Source organism: Artemia sp. Qi Xiang Cuo, chromosome 12 (genome assembly GCF_049724085.1).
Source record: "Artemia sp. Qi Xiang Cuo chromosome 12, ASM4972408v1, whole genome shotgun sequence".
NCBI classification, from domain to species: domain Eukaryota; kingdom Metazoa; phylum Arthropoda; class Branchiopoda; order Anostraca; family Artemiidae; genus Artemia; species Artemia sp. Qi Xiang Cuo.
The window spans coordinates 28,737,149-28,762,709 of NC_142805.1; the positions used below are offsets into that span (position 1 = coordinate 28,737,149).

General features: G+C 34.9%; 1 protein-coding gene across 1 annotated transcript in view; it reads left to right on the forward strand.

The window, feature by feature from the left end:
* The window catches only part of morgue (modifier of rpr and grim, ubiquitously expressed), an 81,165-nt gene that overhangs the window by 52,047 nt on the left and 3,557 nt on the right, over nucleotides 1–25,561 (forward strand). The window contains exons 6-9 of the mRNA XM_089097491.1: nucleotides 12,855–12,984; nucleotides 17,906–18,093; nucleotides 19,318–19,462; nucleotides 23,759–23,930. Of these exons, the coding sequence (XP_088953617.1) occupies nucleotides 12,855–12,984; nucleotides 17,906–18,093; nucleotides 19,318–19,462; nucleotides 23,759–23,930 (635 nt within the window). The remainder of the gene's footprint in view (nucleotides 1–12,854; nucleotides 12,985–17,905; nucleotides 18,094–19,317; nucleotides 19,463–23,758; nucleotides 23,931–25,561) is intronic.

A 25,561-nucleotide genomic window follows, 5' to 3' on the forward strand; every position in this document is an offset into this window, starting at 1 on the left:
ACGTAGATTTAGAATATGAAAAACTATGAAGAGTAAAAACTTTACTAAACGATACTAAAGAGTAAAAATTCTTTAATACCGCTGAATCTTTAATAATAGGCTTTACTGCTCTTAGAAATAAATATAAAATTTCGTGGTCCTAGAGATTTCACCAAAATTTGGTCTAAAATTTTTTAATGAAATATTCAATAGATATTAACTAATTTATTGATTTATTTATAACCTGTTCAATGCAGCTGTAAATATTGATAGACTTCAAAAATAAGAAAAATTTATTGATAATAAACGACAAAAATTCAACAAGACAGTTTTGAGGCAGACTGCACAAGTAAACTGAAGAAATCACACTTTTTTTTTTCCTTTTTTTTAGAGAGAGACCTAAAAACTTCAGGGCTAGACCAAGCTATTATGTTAGCCTTCTCCACTAAACCGTGATAAAGAAGTAGGAAATGTGTGATTGAGATTGTGAAAGAGAGATTGAGAGAGATTCTATCTATAATAAAGATACATTTATGTTTTTGTTTAATTTTAAAAACTTTTAGGGGAATCTCCTTCCCAGTTGATACCCTTTGCACTATTTTGACAGTGTAAGACCAAAACCAGCTGAAATAATTATCATCTTTAGCGTGGTTCTAAAATTTTTTATAGTACAAATTTGTCACTTTAACATCAGACATTTTATGTATTAAAAACTTTCCGAAGAATAAGTTTTTCAAAGAAAAGTATAGGCCATTTGAAACTTAAGCTCAGCAAATACAAATACCTGTCAAAATTCGAACTCAGAACGGCCAGAAATTACTATTAAAGAATAAATGACACCCAAAACGAACAGAAATTAAATAAACAATCATAGGAAAAACATACAACAAGTAATAATATAAATGAATAAATAGATCTTAAAGCGAGTAATGCTTAGATTGAATATGAAAATTGAGCTCGAAACGAAAAAAATATTTTGCTATTGAAGTATAAATGGAATTAAAACGAACAGAAAATAAATAAACAATCAATGCAAACAAACATACAATAGATAAATGTAAATGAATAAATAAATCTTGAAACAAATAAAGCTTAAATTGAATATGCAAATCAAGCTTGAAACAAACAAAAATCACTACAAACAAGAGTTTGGGTATCGCCTCCTTCTCTCACTTTAAAAGTTTAAAACCTGCTGCGTCATTGGCGCTTTACTGAAAACCAATTTTATTAAAAATATTTTCTTTTGTACTTAATATTGAAAATAAACATTAAAATTATAGTAAAATTTTGAACTGATGAGCTTTCAGCAATTAATATCATTACACATCAAATATTCAGCTGAATTTATTAGTTCTTTCTGAAGTTGTTCAAGACGAATATAGTTTCACTACAAACAAGAGTTTGGATACTGCCCCCTTCCTTAACTGTAAATAAAAACCAATAGCCTACAGCGTCATTGGCGCTTCACTGAAAACAAATTATATCACAAATATTTTCTTTTCCAGTTCTTACAGCATTGAAAATAAAATTATAGTGAAATAAATTCTTGAACTGATGAATATTTCAACAGTTAATATCATTATACATCAAATATTCAATTTGATGTTGTTTATACTTTCCAAGACTGTTCAAGACGCATATAGTTTTCAGTAAAGCGCCAAAGACGCAGTAGGTTTTAGGCTTCTGCAGTGAAGAGATACCCAAACTCTTGTTTGTAGTAATTTTTGTTCGTTTCAAGCTTGATTTGCATATTCAATTTAAGTTTCACTCGTTTTAAGATTTATTTATTCATTTACATAAATATCTATTGTATGTTTGTTTCATTGATTGTTTATTTGATTTCTTTTCGTTTTAAGTTTCATTTATACTTCAATAGCAAAAGATTTGTTTTCGTTTTTAGCTTGATTTTCATATTCAATCCAAGCATTACTCGCTTTAAGACCTATTTATTCATTTATATTATTACTTGTTGTATGTTTTTTTCTATGATTGTTTATTTAATTTCTGTTCGTTTTGGGTTTCATTCAATCTTTAATAATAATTTCTGGTGGTCTTGATTTTGAATTTTAACAGGTTTTTGTATCTGCTGAGCTTAAGTTTAAAATGGTCTTTACTTTTCTTTGAAAACTTATTTTTTGGAAAGTTTTTTTTTTAATTAATTTTTGTTCGTTTTTGATTGCAAAAAGTTTCAAATTTAAAAATTCCTTATTTAAAAATAAAACTTAAAAAAAAAAAATCAAATGTTCATCGAAGTATCAAAACTGGTATCAAAGTAACAATATTAAAGTGAAAAAAATTTGCCCCCTTTGATATGAGCCCCTTTTGAAGTTTATACGACGACCCCTTCTACATGAAGTGCCTTTGGGAAGAAAATTAATCGAGTGTGGGGGGAGGCTAGCTGCCCTCTGATCAAATTTAACTCTTCAAAAGTCAATTACAACTTTCAATTTCCAATCAAATGAGCCCTCTATGAAGTTTATATGAGCATCCCTTCCATAACAACCATATATGCCCCAGGGCATAACTTACATCGCCTACCCTCCGGCCCTGAGGGGCTCTGTTGACACCGGAGTTTTTGTTATCTGAACTTTGAATCATTTTTAACAAAATTTCTATCTCAAAATATTTGTCTGATGCATTTAGGGCGTGGCGGGGGGGGGGGGCTAGTTGCCCTCCGATCTCTTTTGATTCTCAAAAAGTGAACGAGAACTCTCTATTTCCAATCAAATGAACACTTTCCGAAGTTTATACGAGCATCCCTTCCATAAAAACGATATATTTCCCCAAAGCATTACTTACAACGCCTGCCTCCGGGCTCTGGGGGGTTGTGTCGACACAGGAGTTTTTCTTATCTGACCTTTGAATTATTTTTAATAAAATGGCTATTTTAAAAATTTTATCGGATAGGCTTGGGGGGGAAAGGTTGTGTAGTGGGGGGGGGGCTAGTTGCCCTCGGATATCTTTTGATTCTCAAAATTGGAACTAGAACTTTCAGTTTTCAATCAAATGAGCCTTCTCTGAAGTTTATACGAGCATCTCTCTCATAAGAACCATACACGCCCACAGGACAACACTTACAACGCCTACCCCCTGGGTCCTGGGGGGTGGTGTTTACACCCGAGTTTTTGTTATCTAATTTTTGAACAATATTAAAAAAAAAAACCCGGCTATCTCAAAATTTGTAGCGGATGGGTTTTGGGAAAAAGGGCATGGGGGGGGGGGGGGGTAGTTGCCCTTAAATCTCTTGACCCTTAAAAAGTGAACTAGATCTTTCAATTTCCAATCAAATGAGCCCTCTATGAAGTCTATACGCGCATACCTTTCATAAGAACCATACATGCCCTTAGGGCATAACTTTGAACGCCTTCTCCTGGGCCCTAGGGGGGGGGGCTGTATTGACACCGGAGTTTTTCTTTTTACTATGATGTCTATGTCAAAATTTTCATCAGATGGGTTTGGGAAAAGAAGGCGTGGGGGGGCGGGGGCTAGGTGCCCTTGGGTCTCTTTTGACTATTAAAAGTGAACTCGAACTTTCAATTTCCAATCAAATGAGCCCTCTCTGAATTCACACGAGTATCTCTTTCATTTGCCCCGGGCATAACTTATAACGCCTGCCCCCGGGCCCTGCGGGGTTGTGTCAACACCTGAGTTATTGCTATCTGACTTTTGAAATTTTTTTGACTTAATGGCTATCTCAATATTTTATCGGATGCATTCGGGAAAAGAGGAGAATGGGCGGGGGGGGGGGGGGCTAGTTGCCCTCCAATCTCTTTTGACTCTCAAAAACTGAACTAGAACTTTCAGTTTCCAATCAAATTAGCCCTCTGTGAAGTTTTTACGAGCATCCCTTCCATTAGAATTATATATTCCCCCAGTGCATAACTTTCAACGCATGCGTTCAGGTGATGGGGGGGCTGTGTCGACCCCAGAGTTTTCGTTCTATGATGTTCGAACTATTTTTAAAAAAAATAGCTATTTCAAAGTTCTTATCAGATGGGTTTGGGAAAAAAGGGCGTGGAGGGGGGGGGGCTAGGTGTCCTCCAATCTCTTTTGACTCTTAAAAAGTGAACTAGAACTTTCAATTTCCAATCAAATAAGCCTCTTTGAAGTTTTTACGAGCATCCCTTCCATAAGAACCATATATGCCCCAAGCGCATACCTTACAACGCCTGCCCCCGGGCCCTGGGGGGTTGTGTCAACACCGAAGTTTTTGTTATATGATCTTTGAACTATTTTCAACAAAATATCTATCTCAAAAGTTTTATCCGCGGTATTTGGGAAAAAGGGCGTGGAGGGGGGGGGGCTGGTTACCTTCTGATATCTTTTGACGCTTAAAAAGTTAACTAGAACTTTCAATTTTCAATCAAATGAGCCCTCTCTGAAGTTTATAAGAGCATTCCTTTCACAAGAACTATATATGCACCCAGGGCATAACTTATAACCCTTGCTCTGAAGACCTTGGGGGGAAGTGTCATGTTCAAAGATATAATTTCCAGAACTTTCAGCTACGTTGAACAAAATGGCTATCTCAAAATTTTGATTGGATGTGTTTGGGGAACTGGTGGGCACGAAAAGGGTGTTAGTTGCCTTCCAATCGCTTTTGACTATTAAAAAGGGCACTAGACATTTAAATTTCCAATCGAATGAGCCCTTTTTGAAGTTTCTACGACAACGCTTTCCATAAAAACCTTATATGCCCCCAGGGTATAACTTACAGCCCTTGCCCAGAGGGCTGTGGGGGGGTAGTCATCCTAGAATTTTCAACCACGTTGAGCACAATGGCTATCTCAAAATTTTGATTAAATGTGTTTCGGGAAAAGGTGGGCGTGAGAGGAGGGTTAGTTGCCCTCCAATCACTTTCGACTATTAAAAAGAGCACTAGTCCTTTGAATTTACAATCGAATGAGCCCTTTTTGAAGTTTCTACGACGAAGCTTTCTATAAAAACCTTATATGCCCCCAGGGCATAACTTAAAACCCTTGCCCTGAGGGCTGTGGGGAAGTCTTCTCCTCAAAAACATAATTTCTATCTGCAAATCAACTACGTAGAACAAAATGGCTGTCTCAAAATTTTTATTGGATTTGTTTTGGGAAATGGTGGGCGTAAAAGGGGTGTTTGCTGCTTTCCCAATCACTTTGACCCTTAAAAAGGGCACTAGAACTCTCGATTTCCAATCGAATCAACCTCCTTTGAAGTTTTTACGACGACCCCTTCCATATGAAGTGCCTGTGAGAAAAAATAATAATAATAAAACATTGGAGCCGTATGGCCTTTTTTTTTTTTTTTTTTTTTTTTTTTTTTTTTAGCAAATGGGCCACAAAAAACAACAACATACAAATCTCCATATAATACTAACAAAACTGCATATAATACCAACAATATCAAAATAGGTCCCGACCCATATTAGCGTGTTTGGGAAGACCCAAAAAAAAGGGACACTTCAACTACTTATACACTAATACACTTCCTTGGGGAAATAAAACTCTCTCAATCCTCCTCCCCTTCCCCATCTCTACTAAACAGTTATTCAACATTCTAAGAATAATAATTTTTTTTTACAGGGAACTTAAAGGAATCCCAAACTCATACTCTATGATTCATCATGCTTCCTTTCATATACCGACAATCACCTCAATCAACACACAAGAAAATTTTTCTATTTTAACATTCACAAGCATATACTCACTCCCAGATTAATCACCTAATCCGTGTTTACAATACTGGTTAAAACGAATACATCGCAAAGAAGCACGAAATTCCTCAAGAACCTTCTTACCTTTGACTTCCGGGCAACGCTATAGCGTTGCCTCTGAAATATGAACTCCTATTATTTGTATTTTTCGGCACTTCAAAGCCTTCAGAAAGACCACAAATCTAATTGAAGAGAGATTGAGAGAGATTAAGCGAGATTGAGAGAGATTGATTAATAAAGCGCACTAACCCAAAGTGCTACCATTAACCAAATTCGACTTCACAATCTTGACTTGAAATAAACACGATCATAAAAAGTACTTGGTAGTTTTCTATGCCTTATATCTAATTTTAAAATTATATCAGAAACACCAAAATTACACCCAATAGGACTTTAAGCATATATTTGATCATAGATCTGTATGCCATCTATAGTATATTCAATGCTATTGTGTCTGAGTTTGCATCTTTGCTGGTAACTTGAAAAAGTTTCTCAATTATTTTGAGGTCTTTTCCTGTAGTTCTTTACCCTCTATAGATAGATTTTTTGTCAAGTAGTGTTTGTATGACCTTCTCCAATTATTAGAATAAGTCCTTTTCCCTGGGGATTTTCACCAGTGCCATCTTTTTTCTGAGGAAGATTGGCACGCCATATATATTATCAATTTTCTATAACGCCATTTTTGATTTCTTATGGTTAAGGAGCGTACTGGGAACTAGCAGAAGAGGGGAAGGAACCTCCCGCAAGCGGCGTATTGTATCCGCGGGTATTAAGTTACCCGTAAATTGCTGGGGACAGTTGAGGGGGTCCTTACACTTCCCTTGTTCCTAGGTTCCTTCATTCTGTATGTATTCAGCATTCAGTGCTGATGGTGTGGAACACTTGAATGCTCGTTTATTGTCCTGCTCTGAATTTTGTCCAAAATAGTATCGAAAAAGGCTTTTCTGTAGATATGATGAAGAAACATATGCCTGAATTATTTACGTTCGCCCAGGTTTCCGAAGCGAGGAGACACATCTTTCAGTTTTTCCATCCTGGAGGAATTCAGCCAAAGAGAGTGGGTGCAAATGCGTTTACTAATAACGTTTCCGAAAATATTAGCGGTTTCACAGAGTTTAATGTTGGTTATGCTTTTCTGATGATGTTGATGATGGCAAATTATTGTATTCCGTCGCCACAATGAAGGAAAACTTGTTCTCGCCAATGCTTATAACCTGTTGAGATACTGTTTTAGCTCCTATTCGTCCGAGTTACGCTTTTAATCCGTGTCTGTGACTATTCCCATGCCTGGAACAATCGAACGTCCTATGTCGTCAGTACAAGAGTGTTTTGTCTCTTCAAAACTGTCCTATGCAGTTACTCTAAAAAACCCACCTACTGACCTCAAAGATCTTATTGAGCGCAAAGAGACCCTTGATACCCTGGATGGTCATGATGGTATCATAAATGTGAGATCTGATCCTGTCAAGAAAATATGGGTAGTCCATACCCGGGATAAAGCCTCCGCCGTCTGTCTCGTCGCCGCTGCAACTAGTCAGCTAAATGTATCCACTCATGTCCTTAATCAAAAAGTGCTTGGTATTGTGAGTAACATCTCTGTTGTGCAAAAATCAGAGCTTATTAATATAATTCCTGGTCTTGTTGATACAACTAAATCTGAAAGTTCTGGATCCTTCCGCCTTGAATTTCCAGACTAAGTTGCCCTAGACAAAGCTATTAATGTGGGTTTTTGGTTTGAATACGAGCTTTTTAAAATAAGACCTTTCAAGAAGTTACCTCCTAGATGTTACCGTTGTCAATCGCCGAACCGCATTGTCGAAAACTGCCCACTCCCATCGACTAATCAAAAGTGTTCACGGTGCGCTTCTGGACATCATAACACATATGATAATCTTTGCACGAAAAGCCCGAATTGCGAAAACTGTGGTGGAAATCATTTTTCCTGTAGCCTCAGATGAGCAGTGTTAAAAAAAGCTCTGATTAAGGATAAGAAATAATTACTAGTGGCAACAGGTCTCGCTTTGTTTCACTTAATATTAACGGAACCAAAGACAAAGATCTTCTCATTGATGTAGTTTTCCTACAGGAACATTTTCTAACTAAAGCCAATACAGATTCTCTTAAACGGTCACCTATCCACGACACGTTTGTACGTGAAGCTAAAAAAACGCGCGGTCGACCCTCTGGGGGCCTTGCAACTTCAGTTCGCCTCGCTAAGGAACCTGAGCTTATTTCTTCTGATCATAATTTACTGGCAATAAAATGCGGTAGTGTGGTCTTCGTTCATGTTTATGTGTAGGATAATTACAAGAAAATGTCTTTCCTATGTATTAAAGCGGGTTCTTGTTGGCAATTTAAGACACTTATGCTAAGAGTTGCTAATATGGGACTAAACAGGCTTGTGGCTGATTATGTTCATACTTATCGTCTGTTCTAGTGTAAAAAAAGGGACCTGTTTTTTTATGCTTTGCCTCAAAAAACGTTTTTTTGCCTAGTGGTTATAAGTTAGTCGATAAAGATTAAGTTTACCTATATTCATATGCAATGTGATGCTAGATCAAAGCTTGATCATCTTCTTCTTCATGGCCAAGTCTAAGCTTCAAGATAATCTCTCGTGATTCTTCTTGTGTTTGTCTAGGATAATAAAATTGAGTATGATCACTAACCTTTAATTTTTGAATTTGAGTCGCCTGTTCTATTAGCCTTAGACTATTCTTCTAACCATAATCAATGATTTGATAATCAAAATTAGAAAACGAGTATATCTTGAACTTTATGTGTATTTTATTAGCTCAGCCATATGAATCCTCTAGGTAGCTTTTCACATTTTACATACTTCTATAAGATCACCGAAATCTAAAATTAATCTGTATTATTACTTTTACTATATTGTATCTTGCTTGAAGTAAACTTCTTTAATTTTAATTTCTGTTGAACCCTTTAGATTTGGCACCAGAAAACTATTATGGAATGTGTGCCCAGAAGTGAAAAAAGCTAATCAACTCGCGAAGTTTTGGTTTCGCCTTTGGATTGCTTGTGATCGCCCCAAGTCTGGTAAAGTATTTAAAATTAAGCAAAATTCGAAACGTCAGTTTAGATCTTCTTTGCGTCATGCCTACCTAGATTGTTTTGATGGTCCCTCGAAATAGAAGTCTTGTTCTAACATAATTATTAACAGTAAGTGTGTTCGTACCGCCGTTTTAATAATTACAGTCAGTGATTCTATTATTTATTTTACCTATGTTTCTTCTACATTTAAACATTCTCTCCAGTCCATGTTTTGATCTTCATTATTGCATAATACTATTCCTCAAGTTCTTCAGAAGGTCCATATATTGTCAATATCTAGTGGTGATATCTATCGGGCTTTAAAGAGGGTTAAGAAAGAAGGTGCTCCTGATATGGATGGTCTTTGTTACAATCACTTCTCCTTAGTTCCAGATAGTTTTCTTCCGGGAATTGTAACATCAGTTTTAAAAAAGGGAAAGGTCGCAGATCAGTGTTCCAGTTATCAACCAATTAAAGGGTCATATTTCACTAGAAAGCTGATAGTGTATGCCGTATTGCCTGAAGTTTTGACTAAATGTGATTTTTTTGATTATAAAGTTGGGTTCAAAGTTGATTTTTGGTGTTATCAATCCCCGCATATGCTTGGTCAGTTGCTGGTCCTGGCAAAAATGCAAAAAGGCCACTTTATTTTTGGTCGGTTGATATTTCGGGCGCTTTTGACAACGTTGTACATTCGCAAGCGCTTCACTGCTTAGTTAAAGCAGGAGTTAATTCTTGCGTAGCAAAAGTTCTTCAATATTGGTATTCCAATTCGTTGGTTTGGTTAAAATGGACGTCTGATATATCCGAGCCTATCTCAGTAAAGAAGGGAGTCAGGCAAGGTGGTGTGCTGTCTCCATATATTTTTAAAACTGTGCTTGCGGACTGTTTGCGAATGCTGTCTCCTATTGTGTTTTTAGAAAATACTGCTGTTAGTCACGTTGCCTATGCTGATGATGTTCTGCTAGTTAGTCATACTAGGTCAGGCCTCACAAAGAACCTAAATGTTCTGATTAATGCTTTGGTATGATTGGGCTTTTTGTAAATGCTTCAAAATGCGCGTTTCTATGTTTTAATACTTCTAACCCTGCTCCTTCTTTACATGTGGGTACAGTGCTACTCAAGTGTGTCTCAAAGTTGAAATGGCTTGGAATTACTTTTTCTGATACACTTTTGACTACATGCTCGTCTCTGGTTGCTAGTGCTCTGCAGTGTATTCGATTCTCATATGGTAAAGTCTCGCCTAATAGAGGGAGGTATAGCCACCGAGGCTTATGTAAACTTTACCATAGTTTGTGTTCTCCTGCAATTCTTTTTCTTTCCGGTTTGCAGCCTCTAATGCGCAAAAAAGATTGTCTTCAGCTAAGGAGGGGCTATTTTAAATATTGTAAATTCCTGCTATATTTATCAAGGTGGTACAGAAATCACAAGATTGTTTCCTATTTTGGACTTATCGACCCTCTAGTGCTGCTTGACAACATCGCTAAGGATCTGAGGACCATACTCCAAGGAAGATATGTGCCAGTGACACTTATTTTGTTCCAGATTAGTGATTCTATGGATATTGTTAAGTTATTTATGTTATGTTTTCCTTATTAATTCCTTGTGGATAATATTATTTTCTTTTTTCCTTTTTTTACTTCGCATTTATTTTATATTGCGGGTTACAAATAAATTTGCTTACTTACTTACTAAAGTTTTCAAAGTTTAATGCAGTTAAAGCATAGTGTTTGAAAGTACGAAGGACACCTAAATAAAAACATAATTTACCTCTTGATCTACTTTATGTCTCTTTGCACTTGAAAACTGTTATTTCCTAAGATGTGGTATTTATTTGGCTATTCAAAAATTTTGAAGTTCCTGAAGAAGTACCACATTTTTGTCGGTGTTGCAACGTTAAACCATGAAAATAAACCTGCAAAATAATTAGTTGAATTTAGCAATAGTTTTCTTCCGTAAAAATTCAAACGTGACCAATTTATCCATACCCATAGACAGCTACAATTTCATAGCAAAGCTATTCCTACTTAAGCTGTTTGGTTCCCTATGTTTATAGATTAGCTTCAGATTTTTCACTTCCGTTCCTTTATTTGGCACCTGCTATTACCAAACGCCTGATAACTTCGAATGGTAGCTTCGTTCATTAGAAATTACATACTCGATTTTTCTAATTTGTTAAGATATGTACTTTTAATATATGTAAAAAATAATAATTATGCAATAATAATATACATATTATATAATATAAATTATATAAATAAATAAATTACATAAATTATATAATAATTTATATAATGTGTTAGGGGTGATTGATTGGTTAGAAAAAAGTGAAACGAAAGAAGAAAAAAAGACCTGTTTTCCCACTTTAGTAATTGAGATAATCAAGCACTTGAACAAGGTCTTGAATGATTTCAACTGGGCTTACAAAATGAAGCCCTACTCACCTTACCTAGGACAATAATAATAATAATAATTTGGTTTTATTTTTCCCGTCAAGCTGCTTGTTTTCTATGTAATGAAACATGTAACATCGATCCGTTAAGCCTGGCATATCCCCTCTAAGTCAGTTTTTTTTTGTAAAGTTACCTTTTCTCTACTTACCTTTTTACATCACTTAAGTACTAAGGTGTAGTTTTTTGGTAAAAAATGATTTTATTTTAAAAATTGTGTTTTGATAGTTATAAAAGGCAGTAGACTCAGCAATTTTCTTTAAAATGAGCCCTGAAACAGCTCTTTATGATTTTCAAGTGCCCCGCTTGCAGTTGAGAATAAAAAGAAGACACATCATTGCTATCCATGCAAAAAAGTCATTTTCTTTTTTATTCAAGTTAGGGGATTGTAAGTTTCCTGTATAGGGCTTTCCGTCATGACAATTCTGACGGTGTTCTTTTTGTTTTGACCCGAGGTTATTTTCAGAGGTTTCAGGCTATTTTTCGAAATGCCCATAAATACATTTTTAAAATAACATTTTACTTTAAGACTAATTGAGATAATAGTTACCATTCGTGAATCAGCTAGAAATGGCAATTCTTCTCACTTACTAGTTGTTTTTTTTTTTTTTTTTTTTTTTTTTTTTTTAACGCGTTTTTAAATTTTTAGTGACTATAGGCCTTGGTTCGGCCTTTACACGGTTACAGCTACCGCTGCAACCGTGCAGCTACCCTCAGTGTAAGGAACAAGCATTGCTTCTGTAACAAGAGTAGCCATATCTTGCTTGTTTTTGAATATGAAAGACAGCAGAGAAACTGTCAAGAAAATGCCAGATTTTTTCCCCTTCACAATGTGCCGAAATCTACAACGATAATTAACTTATTCAAACGCCAAATGGGTTAAGTCCTGTAAAAAATAAAAAGATAAAACAGAAAAAATAATAGGCTGATTTTGGTGTTAATGAGCCAATCATTAGATGGGAAATCATCCACGCCTTCTTTGGTTTGGTTATGGTTAATGATTAATAAGGTGAAATAATCATTTCTATTCGACTATGAAAGGCTGCAATTGAAGTCCAAAATTAGGTCAGCTAATCCGCGCATTCGCTTTTTCTTTTAAGTCTTTACAGCCGATCTGTTTCATTTAGTAGATGGTTGAATGTTGTTTCTCGAATCTGGTAATTTTTATTACAGGATTCGAGTTTTTTTTTAATTACCGGATTTAGAATTTTTATTGCCATAGTAATTCCCATTGCTGTAACGTAATTGTAGATGTACAAGTACTCAAGCAAATTTGAGTATTACAAAGCAAAACAGTCAAAACGGAAAAGTACAAGAAAATTCTACGTTATCTTGATCCCAAAAACATAGAAAAACCGTAAGAGATTTCTAACATTGAACGTACTGTAATAAAAAGAGCTTTAATGTAATTTCTAGGTGTGCATTTTGTATTAAGGAACTTAAAGTATTAATGGAAGTTAGCCGTAAAATGAATTCTGTGAGCTTATATTAGCTTAAAAATTGATCCTGGATACGCGATCTTGCTTCTACCTTAGTAAGTTAGATTACACTCTACAAACTTATTATTAGATTACTATTAATACCTGAAGACGAGCATATAATTTTAGTGAAGGACATACATTTATCCTATAGATTTACGAAGATATCGAAACTGTAACAGATTGATTAAGCTTTCATTTTTTCAGTTCTAATCCAGATATTTTCCTATCTTGATGATATATCACTATTTGTCGCATCAAATGTTTGTCGGAAATGGTTGAATATAATCAGTAATTTCCAAACTCCAGAGCAGTGGCGAGAAAACGTTCTTCGGAGGTAAGTAAAAGAAGAAGAAACTCATCGATCTCTTGGATAATCTGGCTATGCTTTTTCGGAGTTTGTAGGCCGCTGCTCACTTTGACTTCTATTCACAAAATTCTAGGGGACAGGGGGGGGGGGGGAGTCATATTTGTCATTTTTTCAATGATTTCGATGAAAATGCCCAAAAAGCTTTTTTCAATGAAAATACTTTCCAAAAGAATTTGTTTTAAAAACTCTGGGGAAGCAAACAATTTTAGAGGGGACATGATGACTGCCTAAGATTTATAAATTAAAACTATTATTTTTGCAAATTCAAAAGTTAGAAGCATTTGAAAGGCAGTAAAATAAGACTAAATTACGCAGATCTAACCTTAAAATACTTTGGCAGGCCAACTTTCAGAACTTTCAAAAAAAAAGTTGCACGGCAAGCGTAAACTTTCTGTGTTGTGGCATTAATAATAACAATAAAAAAAAAAATGAACTATTTGCTGAAATTGTAAATTTGCTTAAGCAAAAAAGGAAGAAACTCATCGATCTGTTGTATAATCTGGCTAAGCCTTTTCGGAATTAATAGGGCGCTGCTTACAGTGATGTCAGTTAACAAACATTTAGGGGGTGGGGGGGGGGTCACATTTGTGATTTTTCAATGATTTCGATGAAAATGCCAAAAAAGCTATTCTTCAATGAAAATACTTTCCAGAAAATGTTCTTCAGAATTTGTGGGGAAGCATGTGGGAAAGCAGAGGTGACATGATGGCTGCCTAAAATTTATAAATTAAAACTTTTTTTTTTTTTTGCAAACTCAAAAGTTAGAAGTATTTGAAAAGTTGTAAAATAAGCCTAAATTACGCAGACCTAACTTTAAAATACTTTGACAGGCCAACTTTGAGAACTTTCAAAAATAAAGTTGCACAACAAGCGAAAACATTCTGTGTTGTGGCATTAATAATAACAATGAAAAAAACTTAACTATTCGCTGAAATTTTAAATTTGTTTATCCAGTTGTTGTTATCTTTATTCAATAGATGTGAAAATACTTTTTTAAAAAAACTTTAAAAAAAAATACGTTTTAAAAATGGACTAAAAATGGGAAAATAAATTTCTCGATTCTAAAGAATACTTTTGATATACATATTTTAAACATAATCTAAACGTGGTGCGCATTTTCAGTCTACTACGTATTTATATCTAAGTATTGACAGTTCTTTATTAGTAAAATACGCACTGCGTTTAAATTATGCGTAAGGTATGTATATCAAAATTATATATATATATATATATATATATATATATATATATATATATATATATATATATATATATATATATATATATATATATATATATATATATATATATATATATATATATATATATATATATATATATATATATATATATATATATATATATATATATATATACATATATAAACCGGCTCATTTGACATTTGACCTATGAATATCTATATGTGTTTTAAGTCGGATTAAATTTAGAATAAATTACTGTGGATTGCAGTGACCGTCTGTTTCGCAATAAGTGAAATAATAAATTGATATTTATGGAATATTTTACCATCGGATATTTTGCTCACTCATATAAGGTGCTGTATTATCGTACTATCTTTTTAACTTGATTTTATAATCTGAATATATTTCAATTTCAGATAGCGTAAAGGCCATATAGCTCCAATGTTTTATTATTATTTATTATTTTTTTCCAGAGGCACTTCATATGGAAAGGGTCGTCGTAGAAACTTCAAAGGGGGCTCATTCGATTGGAAATCGAGAGTTCTAGTGCCCTTTTTAAGGGTCAAACGTGATTGGAATGCAACTAACACTTCTTCCACGCCCACCATTTCCCGAAACACATCCAATCAAAATTTTGAGATAGCCATTTTGTTCAGCGTAGTTTATTTCTAGATAGAAATTATGTTTTTAAGGAGGACACTCCCCCACAGCCCTCAAGGAAAGGGAAATAAGTTATGCCCTAGGGGCCTTTAAGGTGTTTATAGAAAGCTTTGACGTAGGAACTTCAGAAAGGGCTCATTTGACTGGCAATTCAAAGGGCTAATGCCCTTTATAATAGTCGAAATGATTGGAGGGCAACTATCCCCCCTCTCTCGCTCCCACCCATTCCCCAAACACATCCGATCAAAATTTTGAAATAGCCATTTTGTTCAACGTAGTTGAAAATTCAGGAAATTAGGTCTTTGAGGATACAACCCCCACAGCCCTCAGGGCAAGGGTTGTAAGTTAGGCCCTGGGGGCATATAAAGTTTTGTACAGAAAGTGTTTTCGTAGAAACATCAAAGAGGGCTCATTTGGATGAAAATTTGAATGGCTAGGTCACCTTTTAATAGTCGAAAGTGATTTGAAGGCAACTTACAACCCATCCATGCCCACCATTTCCCCATACCAATCCAATCAAAATTTTGAAATAGCCATTTTGTTCAACGTAGTTGAAAGTTCTGGAAATTATATGTTTGAGCCGGACACTCCCCCCACATTCTTTAGGGCAAGGGTTATGAGTTATTCCCTGGGGGCATATATGGTTCTTATGGATGGAATTCTCGTATAAACTTCAGAGAGGGCTCATTTGTTTGGAAATTGAAAGTTCTTATTCACTTTTTAAGCGTAAAAAGATATCGGAGGGTAACCAGCTCCCCCCCCCCCCCCCAAACCCTTTTTTCCAAAATGTATCCGTTTAAAATTTTGAGATAGCTATTTTGTTAAAAATAGTTCAAAGATCATATAACAAAAATTCCGCTGTCGACAAACCCCCCAGGACCCGGGGGCAGGTGTTGTAAGTTATGCCCTGTGGGCATATATGGGTCTTATGGAAGGGATGCTCGTATTAACTTCAAAGAGGACTCATTTGATTGGTAATTGAAAGTTCTAGTTCACTTTTTTTAAGTTAAAAGAGATTGGAGGGCAACTAGCCCCCCCCCCCCACGCCTCTTTTCTCTAAATGCATCCAATAAAAATTTTGAGATAGCCATCAAGTTAAAAATTGCTCAAAAGTCAGATAACAAAAATCAGGTGTCGTCACAACCCCCCAGGGTCCGGGGGCAGGCGTTGTAAGTTGTGCCCTGGGGCATATGTTGTTCCTATAAAAGGGATGCTCGTATAAACTTCAGAGAGGGGTTATTTGATTGGAAATTTGAGCTCACTTTTTAATAGTCAAAAGAGATCCGAGGGTAGCTAGCCCCCCCCCCCCATGCCTTCTTTTTCCAAACCCATCTGATCCAAATTTTGATATAGAAATTTTGTTAAAAATAGTTCAAAGGTCGGATAAGAAAAACTCCGGTGTGAATACAACCCCCCAGGGCCCAGGGAAAGGCGTTCTAAGTTATGCCCTAAGGGCATGTATCACTCTTATGAAAGGGATGCTCGTGTAAACTTCAAAGAAGGCTCATTTGACTGATTGGAAATTGAAAGTTCTAGTTCACTTTTTAAGAGTCAAGAGACTAGCTCCCCCCCACGCCCTTTTTTCCCCGAACCCATCCGCTAAAAATTTTAAGATTGCCAGTTTTTGGAAATTATTCAAAAATTAGATAACAAAAACTCCCCCCAGGGCCCGGGGGATAGGCGTTTTAAGTGTTGTCCTGGGGGCGTATAGGGTTCTTATGAAAGGGATGCTCGTATAAACTTCAGAGAGGGCTCATTTGATTGGACATTGAAAGTTCTCGTTCACTTTTTAAGAATCAAGAGAGATCGAAGGGCAACTAGCCCCCCTCTCTACGCCCTATTTTCCTCAAACCCATCTGATAAGAACTTCGAGATAGCCATTTTTTTAAAACAGGTCAATAGTCTAATATTAAAAACTTAGGTTCAGTAGAATATCTCCCGTGCCCGGGAGCAAACGTTGTAAGTTCATTCCTGAGGCCATAGACGGGTCATGTGAATGGGATGCTCGTACAAACTTCAGAGAGGGTTCATTTGGATGGAAATTAAAAGTTGTAGTTCATTTTTTCAGAGTGAAAAAAGATTGGAGGGCAACTAGCCCCTGCCGCCCTCCACGCTTATGGGTTTATCGGTTGGATTAACCCATCCGATAAAAATTTGAGGCGACCATTTTGTTAGAAATAGTTCAACTATCAGATATTAAAACTCCGGTGTCAACACATCCTTCCAGGGCTCAGGGTCAGGCGTTGTAAGTTATACTCTGGGGATATATATAGTTCTTATAGAAGGGATGCTCATATAAACTTCAGAGAGGGCTCATTTGATTGAAAACAGAAAGTTCCAGTTCACTTTAAAGAGTCATAAGAGACTGAAGGTTAATTAGAACTCCCCCCCCCCCCCACGCCCTTTTCCCCAAACCCACCCAATAAAAATTTTGAGATAGCCATTTTGTTTAAAATAGTTCAAACATCAGATAATAAAACCTCTGAGGTTGGCATAAAGTTTGATTTTGAAATAAGTAATTTTTAAAAACTTGAAACTTTTTGCAATCAAAAACGAACAAAAATTAATTTAAGAAAAACTTTCCAAAAAATAAGTTTTTCAAAGAAAAGTAAAGGTCATTTTAAACTCAAGATCAGCAGACACATATACTTGTTAAATTTCAAACTCGAAACGACCAGAAATTCCTACAGTTTTCTTTAAAGTTTCCTATTGTTCTGAAACTAGTGTTTTTTTAACTTGATATCAAAGAGCATTTGGTCTCTCTGAAATACTTGTTTTTTTTTTCTTCGGGTTCATCCTTTAAAATACTTGTTGTAGGGGGTTGATCGTAACTTGTAAAACTATGGTAAAGAGTAGATACATAGCTATAGCAGAATTCTATAATTGATGCACACTGTTTAGTTTATGGCTGCACAACCAATTAAGTGAAATAACTTCTTGGAAGACTGACAAGCCTGAGCAAAGATCTGAGCCGTTGGTGTAACGAAGTTGTTTTGTATAGTTAACATTTTTTCTTCTCCTTGTAGGTGGCCGTTTTTCAACCCCATATTTGTGCGGCTTGGTAGCCTTTATGATGAAGATCTGTGGTTTAGAATTTATTCCGGCCTTTTCAGAAGTGTTCCGTGTCATTACTGTTTCTATGATTTCCACACATCTCATAAGAACTATCAAAGGGATTTGGCTTTTAAAAGAAGGACTCGGCATGAGCTTACTGGTAATATTCTTTCAGAAATATTTGTCGATGTGTAGTATATATCATGACCTGGCTACGGCCTTGTTCAAACTAGTCAATTGTCAGGTATCTAAGATTAGGGCTAGATCGTTCTATGAGGCTCTTCTTTTCGCTTTAAATGTTGAGGATAAATTGCCTTGCACACTAAAAGTGATTTTTAGGATCATCCCCCCCCCCTTGATCTTATAATGTCTAACTTGTATTACATTTTCTAGAGACATGTCTTAGAATTTGTGCCCCTTCCCGCCTAAAAAATACCACATAAATATCTGATCAGCGATGCATTCAATTAGGCTTTTTACATTGAAGTGGAAGGGTGTAAGAGAAACAATTGTTTTTTAATCACATATTATTCAATCTTTTAAAGAAAGTAGTTGAGTTAGTTAATGAACTTTTCTGAAATCAGCTCAGAGAATATGTTTCTCTGAGTGTGAAACATAGCCTTCAGAAAAAAAAAATCTAGATTGGACAGACGTAGGTTGGAAGGCCTATTCGAAGCCTCCCTCTTCACTATAAACTTCTATAATGTGTATATAATGCGTATATAACAATATATATATATATATATATATATATATATATATATATATATATATATATATATATATATGAAACATAAAACATATGAAACAGTGTGAAACATAGCCTTCAGAAGAAAAAAATCTAGATTGGACAGACGTAGGTTGGAAGGCCTATTCGAAGCCTCCCTCTTTACTATAAACTTCTATAATGTGTATATAATGCGTATATAACAATATATATATATATATATATATATATATATATATATATATATATATATATATATATATATATATATATATATATATATATATATATATATATATATATATTGTTATATACACATTATAGAAGTTTATAAAGGACCCTGTCCTTTTTGTCCTTTTTTTCATTGATTTTAAATTGGTTTTATTGACTTTCCGCGTTTGTTTTTTGTTTTTTTCTTCGGCATTTTCCTTAATTATATTATTATGTTCAAGCTGAAGAAGAGAGGAGGTTGTTGTCTCGAAATTTTCGTTTTTTGTGTTTTCTTTCAGTATTTTCGTTTGGCCTTTAAAAACCACATTTTTATCGTTTTCTTTCTTTCTTGCCCTGTCTTTATCTATTGCGTGACATATATGGATCTGCTGTGCGTTTTATCATATTATTACACCCTTTCTATTTTGAGACAGCTTTTATATCTAGGCATGGAAGCCGACCCTCCTGAAGGAATTAAAGGTGAACCATTATGGGACAGCTCCCTAACGCGTTGGATAGCAGCTATTCAAGGGCCGGACGAAAGTCCTTATATGGGAGGAATTTTCTACCTTTCTGTTTACCTACCCCCCGTGTGAGTTTCCTCTTTTTATCTAATAAATCTATACTTCTATAGGACGAAAAGTATACCATAGAGTGGAAAATATAAAGATTTGGTGGACTTGAACAGAAAATCAAACAGCTAAAAACTGAAAAATGAAAAGAATTACAGCACTTTGAAAAATATTTTATCTTTATTTTTGAGCTTATAAAAATTGAGAATAAGCTATGTATCACAATGTTCATCATTGGATACTAGGGCATAAATGCTTTACTGCTATTTTGCTCCCAGAATTATATGAGTGGTACAAAACTCACAAGACAAGACCAAAATATAAGGCCAAGCACAAAATCCAAACATAGGACAAGACCAAAAATCCATAGGGGTTGATTTAAAGAAGTTTATCATTATAACATAAAGTTATAATTGAAATATTTATATGAATAATTTTAATATATGTATAATATATATAGAAATAAATTTAAATTCTATTGTACGTTACAAACTATAAATATAAATTATATTATTGATAAAGTTATATAAGTTTAATTTAACAGAACAGTATATTTATTTTAAAAAAAGTATATATAAATTTATTATCTTAAAAAAACTTATTATGTTATATGAATATAAGACAAGGTAAAAATCCAAAGAGGTTCATTAAAAGAAGTGTCAAAATAATTCGAACATGGCATAGGCAATAAGAAAAAATACTACTAAAACGAACTAATACTAAAAGAAAGAAACTAATAGCCCGAGTACTGCTAGTAACTTTGTACTCTATAAATAAGGTCTATTGGTTTTATCTAAAAACTTCAAATCATGAATAGTACTCAAGGAAGAACTCAAGGGAAACCAATAAGAGTTTCTAGAGAATTTCGGATATACAGTTGAGTCTCTACTGTTTTACATTACTTCTATCTACTATCCACTACTACCCTACTATCCATTGCAGCTTTTTTGTGACTTTAGTTTGTCTTTATTTTGCCGCTTGATTGCGGCTTATTTTCTGTAAAAAGTGTTGAATCTTTCCGATGGCTTGAGATCAATGTTTGGAAATCGCTTACGTTATTTCGTTTCCGGGCATTGAGTGATATTAAAGAGAAGCTGAAACTGGGGTACACGAAAATTGTCCCCACCAGGGGAAGATATAACAGAAAAGCACTGGCTAAATTCTACCCGAGTTTTTGTGACCATGCGGTTTTCTTCCCAGCTGGCCTTCACATCCTGCTTCAACCAGAGGCTATTAGTGATATTGGAATTATGTATCCCTGTTACTGCAGGTTTTTGGCGTATCTGCCTTTTAGATACAGTAGTAGACAGACTACGTGGTTCTTCGGTGCTCCGGATATTGTTTTGACAGACAAAGTAGCCGTCTTTAAGAGAACATTTATGCTACTTTGGGTGTTAACCACCCACTTATCCGGGTAGCCACAGCGCATTGAGTGTAATATTTATTTATTGTGTTGTTGTTAAATGTATCTTTGTGTTTTTTTTTTTCTTTTCTTGTGTTACTCCACTTCATTTTCTGTATAGTGGGTCAAAAATAAATTGTTATTATTATTATTATTAATATTTCATTTTTAAAGGAATAAAATTGTCGCTGAGGGACGCCTGTTTCAGGTAATCTTAGTAGGAGATTTTAAGGCTAAGTTTTAAAGGAATATTTTTTCAAGTCCTCGGATAAACTGTAGTCTTTTCAGTAGCTTGAGAATGGAAACTATTCTCTTGAAGTCTTCCAAGTTCGCTATGTCAATAGCGAACTTGATCAATAAGTGCCGCCTGTCTTTCATTGTTTAATCATTATTATGTAGTTTTTTGTTCTTGAGGGTTGAATTTCTTCGCATTTAATTAGATTTATTCAGGCTCAAGAAAGGCATGAAAAGGGATGCCCAAAACTCCAATAAAATACTGTTAGATAAATACTGTTTGCAGTAATTTGTCTTCGGTTTATTTGTAAGCTCAAGAAAGCTCAACCTCATTTGTAAGCTCAAAAAAGCTGTAAGCTCAAGCTCAAGAAAGGCACGAAAAGGGATTCCCAAAACTCCAGTAAAATACTGTTAGATAAATACTGTTTGTAGTAATTTGTCTTCGGTTTAAGATTGAATTGAGTATTTGATTTAATTTTGTTTTTTGTAGGCTTATACATTCGTCTGTATTAGTATCTGAATGTGGATATGATTGTTTATTCAATATCTGTTTGTTTTGGGTTTCATTTATTCTATTATAGTAGTTTCTGGTCCTTTTAGGTTTAAATTATTAAAGGGCTTTATTTTTAATTATTAATTATTAATAATTTTAAATATTAAATGGCTTTATTTTTGCCCGTCTTAATTTTAATATGGATCTTAACTTTTCTTTCAAAACGACTTATTTGGAAAGTGTTTTTTTTTTCAAATTGATAATGAAAAGAGACCAATAGCTATATAGTGTCATCTAGATTCGATAAGATTTAATAGCGAGTCTTGAGCTCTTTCATGATATAAACTATTTAAAAGGTATTGAGGGGTTATCAGCACCAGCTTAAATGTATGCATTGAAAGAAAAAAATTAGGATTAGAAGTCTAGGGCAATTTTGAGACTTGAGAGTAACGTTCGGTCGTTAGATCGTTGTCATCTTTGTCGATGAGGGATTTTGAGCTTTTCATAGTTGTTGTGCTTGATATTGGTTCCTGATAAGTATTTTAGGCCAAAAAAATAATTTGTCTTCATTATTTTTGTTCCTGATACATTTGAGAGTAATGGGATTTGTCTCCATATGCTTACGAAGGGATTATAAATGAAAATATATCATTATGACATAGTTTCGCAGTTACTATAGTAAACGATAGCTACCTCGATATGATTATGAAAAGTTAGTATAGATACACAGTACTAATTAGGGTCTAAAATAATATTTTTAAGTTTTAGTCTGTAATGATGCCAACAATTTTGGCAACAAAACTGGCTGCAAAGTCAATATGTGTTTGTTCTATTTTTCAATCCCCTCTTTTACCAAGGTCATCTTTGGTGATGAAGGATTGACATATTTTGCTCATAGGTTTACCTTATATTGGGGTGGACCAATACATTTTAAGATGCGAAAAATTCAATTCAATATGTCCGGAGAATGACGCCCAAGTAAGAACAGGCTCTCAGAGGACGGTCATCTTCCAGTTTGATGCGTTAGAAACTTGTGCAAATTAGTTAACCTGTTTTGGTGTTCTGGTATGATTTTGTGCCAATAAAGGGAGTTTGAGGGGGTACCACCGTACCTTCTAGTAAGAACTGATGAGTTTTCCGAGCTGATGCATTAGGTCTTTTCAGCTGCTTAAAAAATCAATATTTTATTTTCGACGTATTTAAGGTTATTTTACGATAAATAAAAGTTCAAATAGGGATCAAATCTTTTAATAGACAGTGTTTCACAAATAGTGATTGAAATTCACAAAAATACCAGATATTTCGGTCACATATGCAGTGACCGTCATCAATAGTAAACTGATTTTATTTATCGTCATGGAAAGGCAGTGTGGTCTCCGAAATTATCTGAGGTTATTTTAAATATTTACATTGAAGGTTCAACTAGTTGCGAAGTCAGCACAATGTTTTTATTATGCTCTGAATATGCTTTTTTTAATATGCTCTGAGTCATTCTGTTAAATTCAATATCGCCTCTCCACCTGCGAAATTGGAAATTTTTGGCAGTCTAAGTCGCTAAGGCTATGAATAAGTGAAGATGAAAAGGTGGCTTTGTGTAACAAAAATATCGATAAAGCAGATAGCTTCACTCACCTTGGTAGTATTCTTAGTAAAGACGGTGGATGTAGTGAAGAATTTAAAAGTAGAATAGCCAAGGCCCAAGGTATTTTTCAAACTTGAAGAAGTTTAGAAGAATAGGAATATAAGTCTGCGAACCAGGATTAGAATATTGAGAGCTACAGTGGTGGCAGTGGTCAAATATGGTTCTGAAGTATGGGTGCTCCAAAAAACGGAGGAAGATTTACTAAATGGTTCTAACCTGGCCCTTTACCCACGAAAGGTCTTAATTTTTCAGTTTCTCCCTACTTTTCGTGTAAATTTCTTAATTTGGGGGTTTTGAAAAACTTGCCTCCACTTGTCTTTTTATGAAACCACTTTCTACTTATGTGTATATTTTTTGAATTTGGTCTGTGGTAAGAAACCACACTTCTTTACTTAGGCAGCGCTATTGCGCTGTCTATGACCATTTTCTTATTATGGTATATGTCTTAAGAATTTTTTTTACTAATCTGAAGATTAAAATAATTATAAGTTATCATTCTACATCTGTCCCAAAATGGCTGCTTAATAGTTTAATTCTCCGTTTAGGTATCCTCATCGTCCTCCGGTTGCAAGATTTTTGACGAAAATTTTCCACCCAAATGTTTCTCGTCATGGCCACATTGGTATTGATTGCCTCGGTGTCAATTGGAGCTCTGCCCTCTCAATTGCAAAAGTATTAGTATCTATTCAAAGCCTATTGACTGACCCCTTCTGTGATGTAAGTGAAAGCTCTTTTTTTCTAGTGTTAAAACAGAATAATTTGTTGAACAAAGATTCACTTAACATTTAACAAAGTCTCTTTCACGGAAGAGGGGGAAGATAAGGGTAGAGGAGTTCCCCAACCCCTGCGGCTTGATCCCCTTTCTCAGAAACAGTAAAGAAATAACTTGCTGAAAAGGTATTTTTCGCCTTGTTCCGTGGAAAAATCTTCATTCTTTTATCTTTTTTTTTTTTTTTTTTTTTTTAACTGTCCATTAGCTATTAGTCTCACTTTTTCGAAGGTGCTCTGTGTCACAGTAGGCTGAAATATGTGAAGTATGTTCTTGCGTCACCTAATGAATCCAAGTACAAATAGTTTTAGAGCGACAAAATTAACCTTCAACTTACCCTAGGGTCATGTTGACGATTCAAACGTTTTGTATATGTGTCGTTCATGTACACTGGCTGTATTGAACACACAGTAGTGTCTATATATGCTCCTTTCTACCAAAGAAAACTTAAACCGAATTGTAATTCAATGCATAATACGATTCAAACTTTGAGGGGTGCCAACTTTCAGAAATCCCGTACAACAGGTGGCGTGTGCCAAGCGTGGCCAAAGTGTGGCATATGTGATGGAAGTGTGCAGAGCACGTGGCGCTCCAAGATGTGCACCAGGTGGCAAAAATTAGGTGGCGTTAGGAGATGTACACCAGATGGTTGAGTAAAACTAGTCGGGTAGTCCAATGGCAACCAAGTAAAATTTCCTAAATGTAAGGTCATGCTTGCGATTCAAACGTTTTGTCTCTGGGTAATTAATGCACACCAGGTTCATAGGACATGCAGTAGTGTCTATACATTCTCCCATCTACCACAGAAAACTTAAATCGAATTGTGAGATTGAATAGAGTTAGTAATTATCAGGGATGTTTCTTAAAACAAAGTTAGTAATTACAAAAGCTTGTTAACATTGCCTCAACTGAATTATTGTTTACTTTTTAGTGAATTATGATTTTTTTAGCTTAATCTATTTCTTGTTTGTATTTTGGTTGGAATATTTCAGCTCTCCTAACATGCTTGGATGACGTAGAAAAATGCGTGACCGGTCAGAGAATGTTTGAAGCACGTTTTCAAAGCGCATCAACAACATCCTTCGGTTAAAACGGAGAGCCTAATCAAAAATGAATGTTTCGTGCTTCCCGGATAAAACAGTTTAAATGAGAGAGTTAAATACTATTTCCTCTAAATGTGTGAACCGCGATCATATTTGTAATTTTTCTCACTCTATTGCGAATTCAGCGTTTGTAGTTTTTGCAACATTCAGGAAAAACGTGCTGATTCGTCTAACTGAGTATTAACCATAACTCACGAATGCTTACTTACCAATCAAAACAATTGGTAAATATATTGCTCATATATCGCAGTCCTTGCTTGAACACATAGTCTTTCTATTTACTTTCTATTTACCTCAAAATTAAGTACGATCCTTAAACTTCTCCACAGAAATCTGCTATTTCAAGTTCCCAAGATATTTTCCTATATTTGTAAATGTAATTCATCCCAGATCTCTCAAATTGAAGCCAAGGGTTTTGCCTTGTAGCCGTAAGCTTGTTGCTGAAATCGAATTTTATTGAAATCCAATTGTTACAA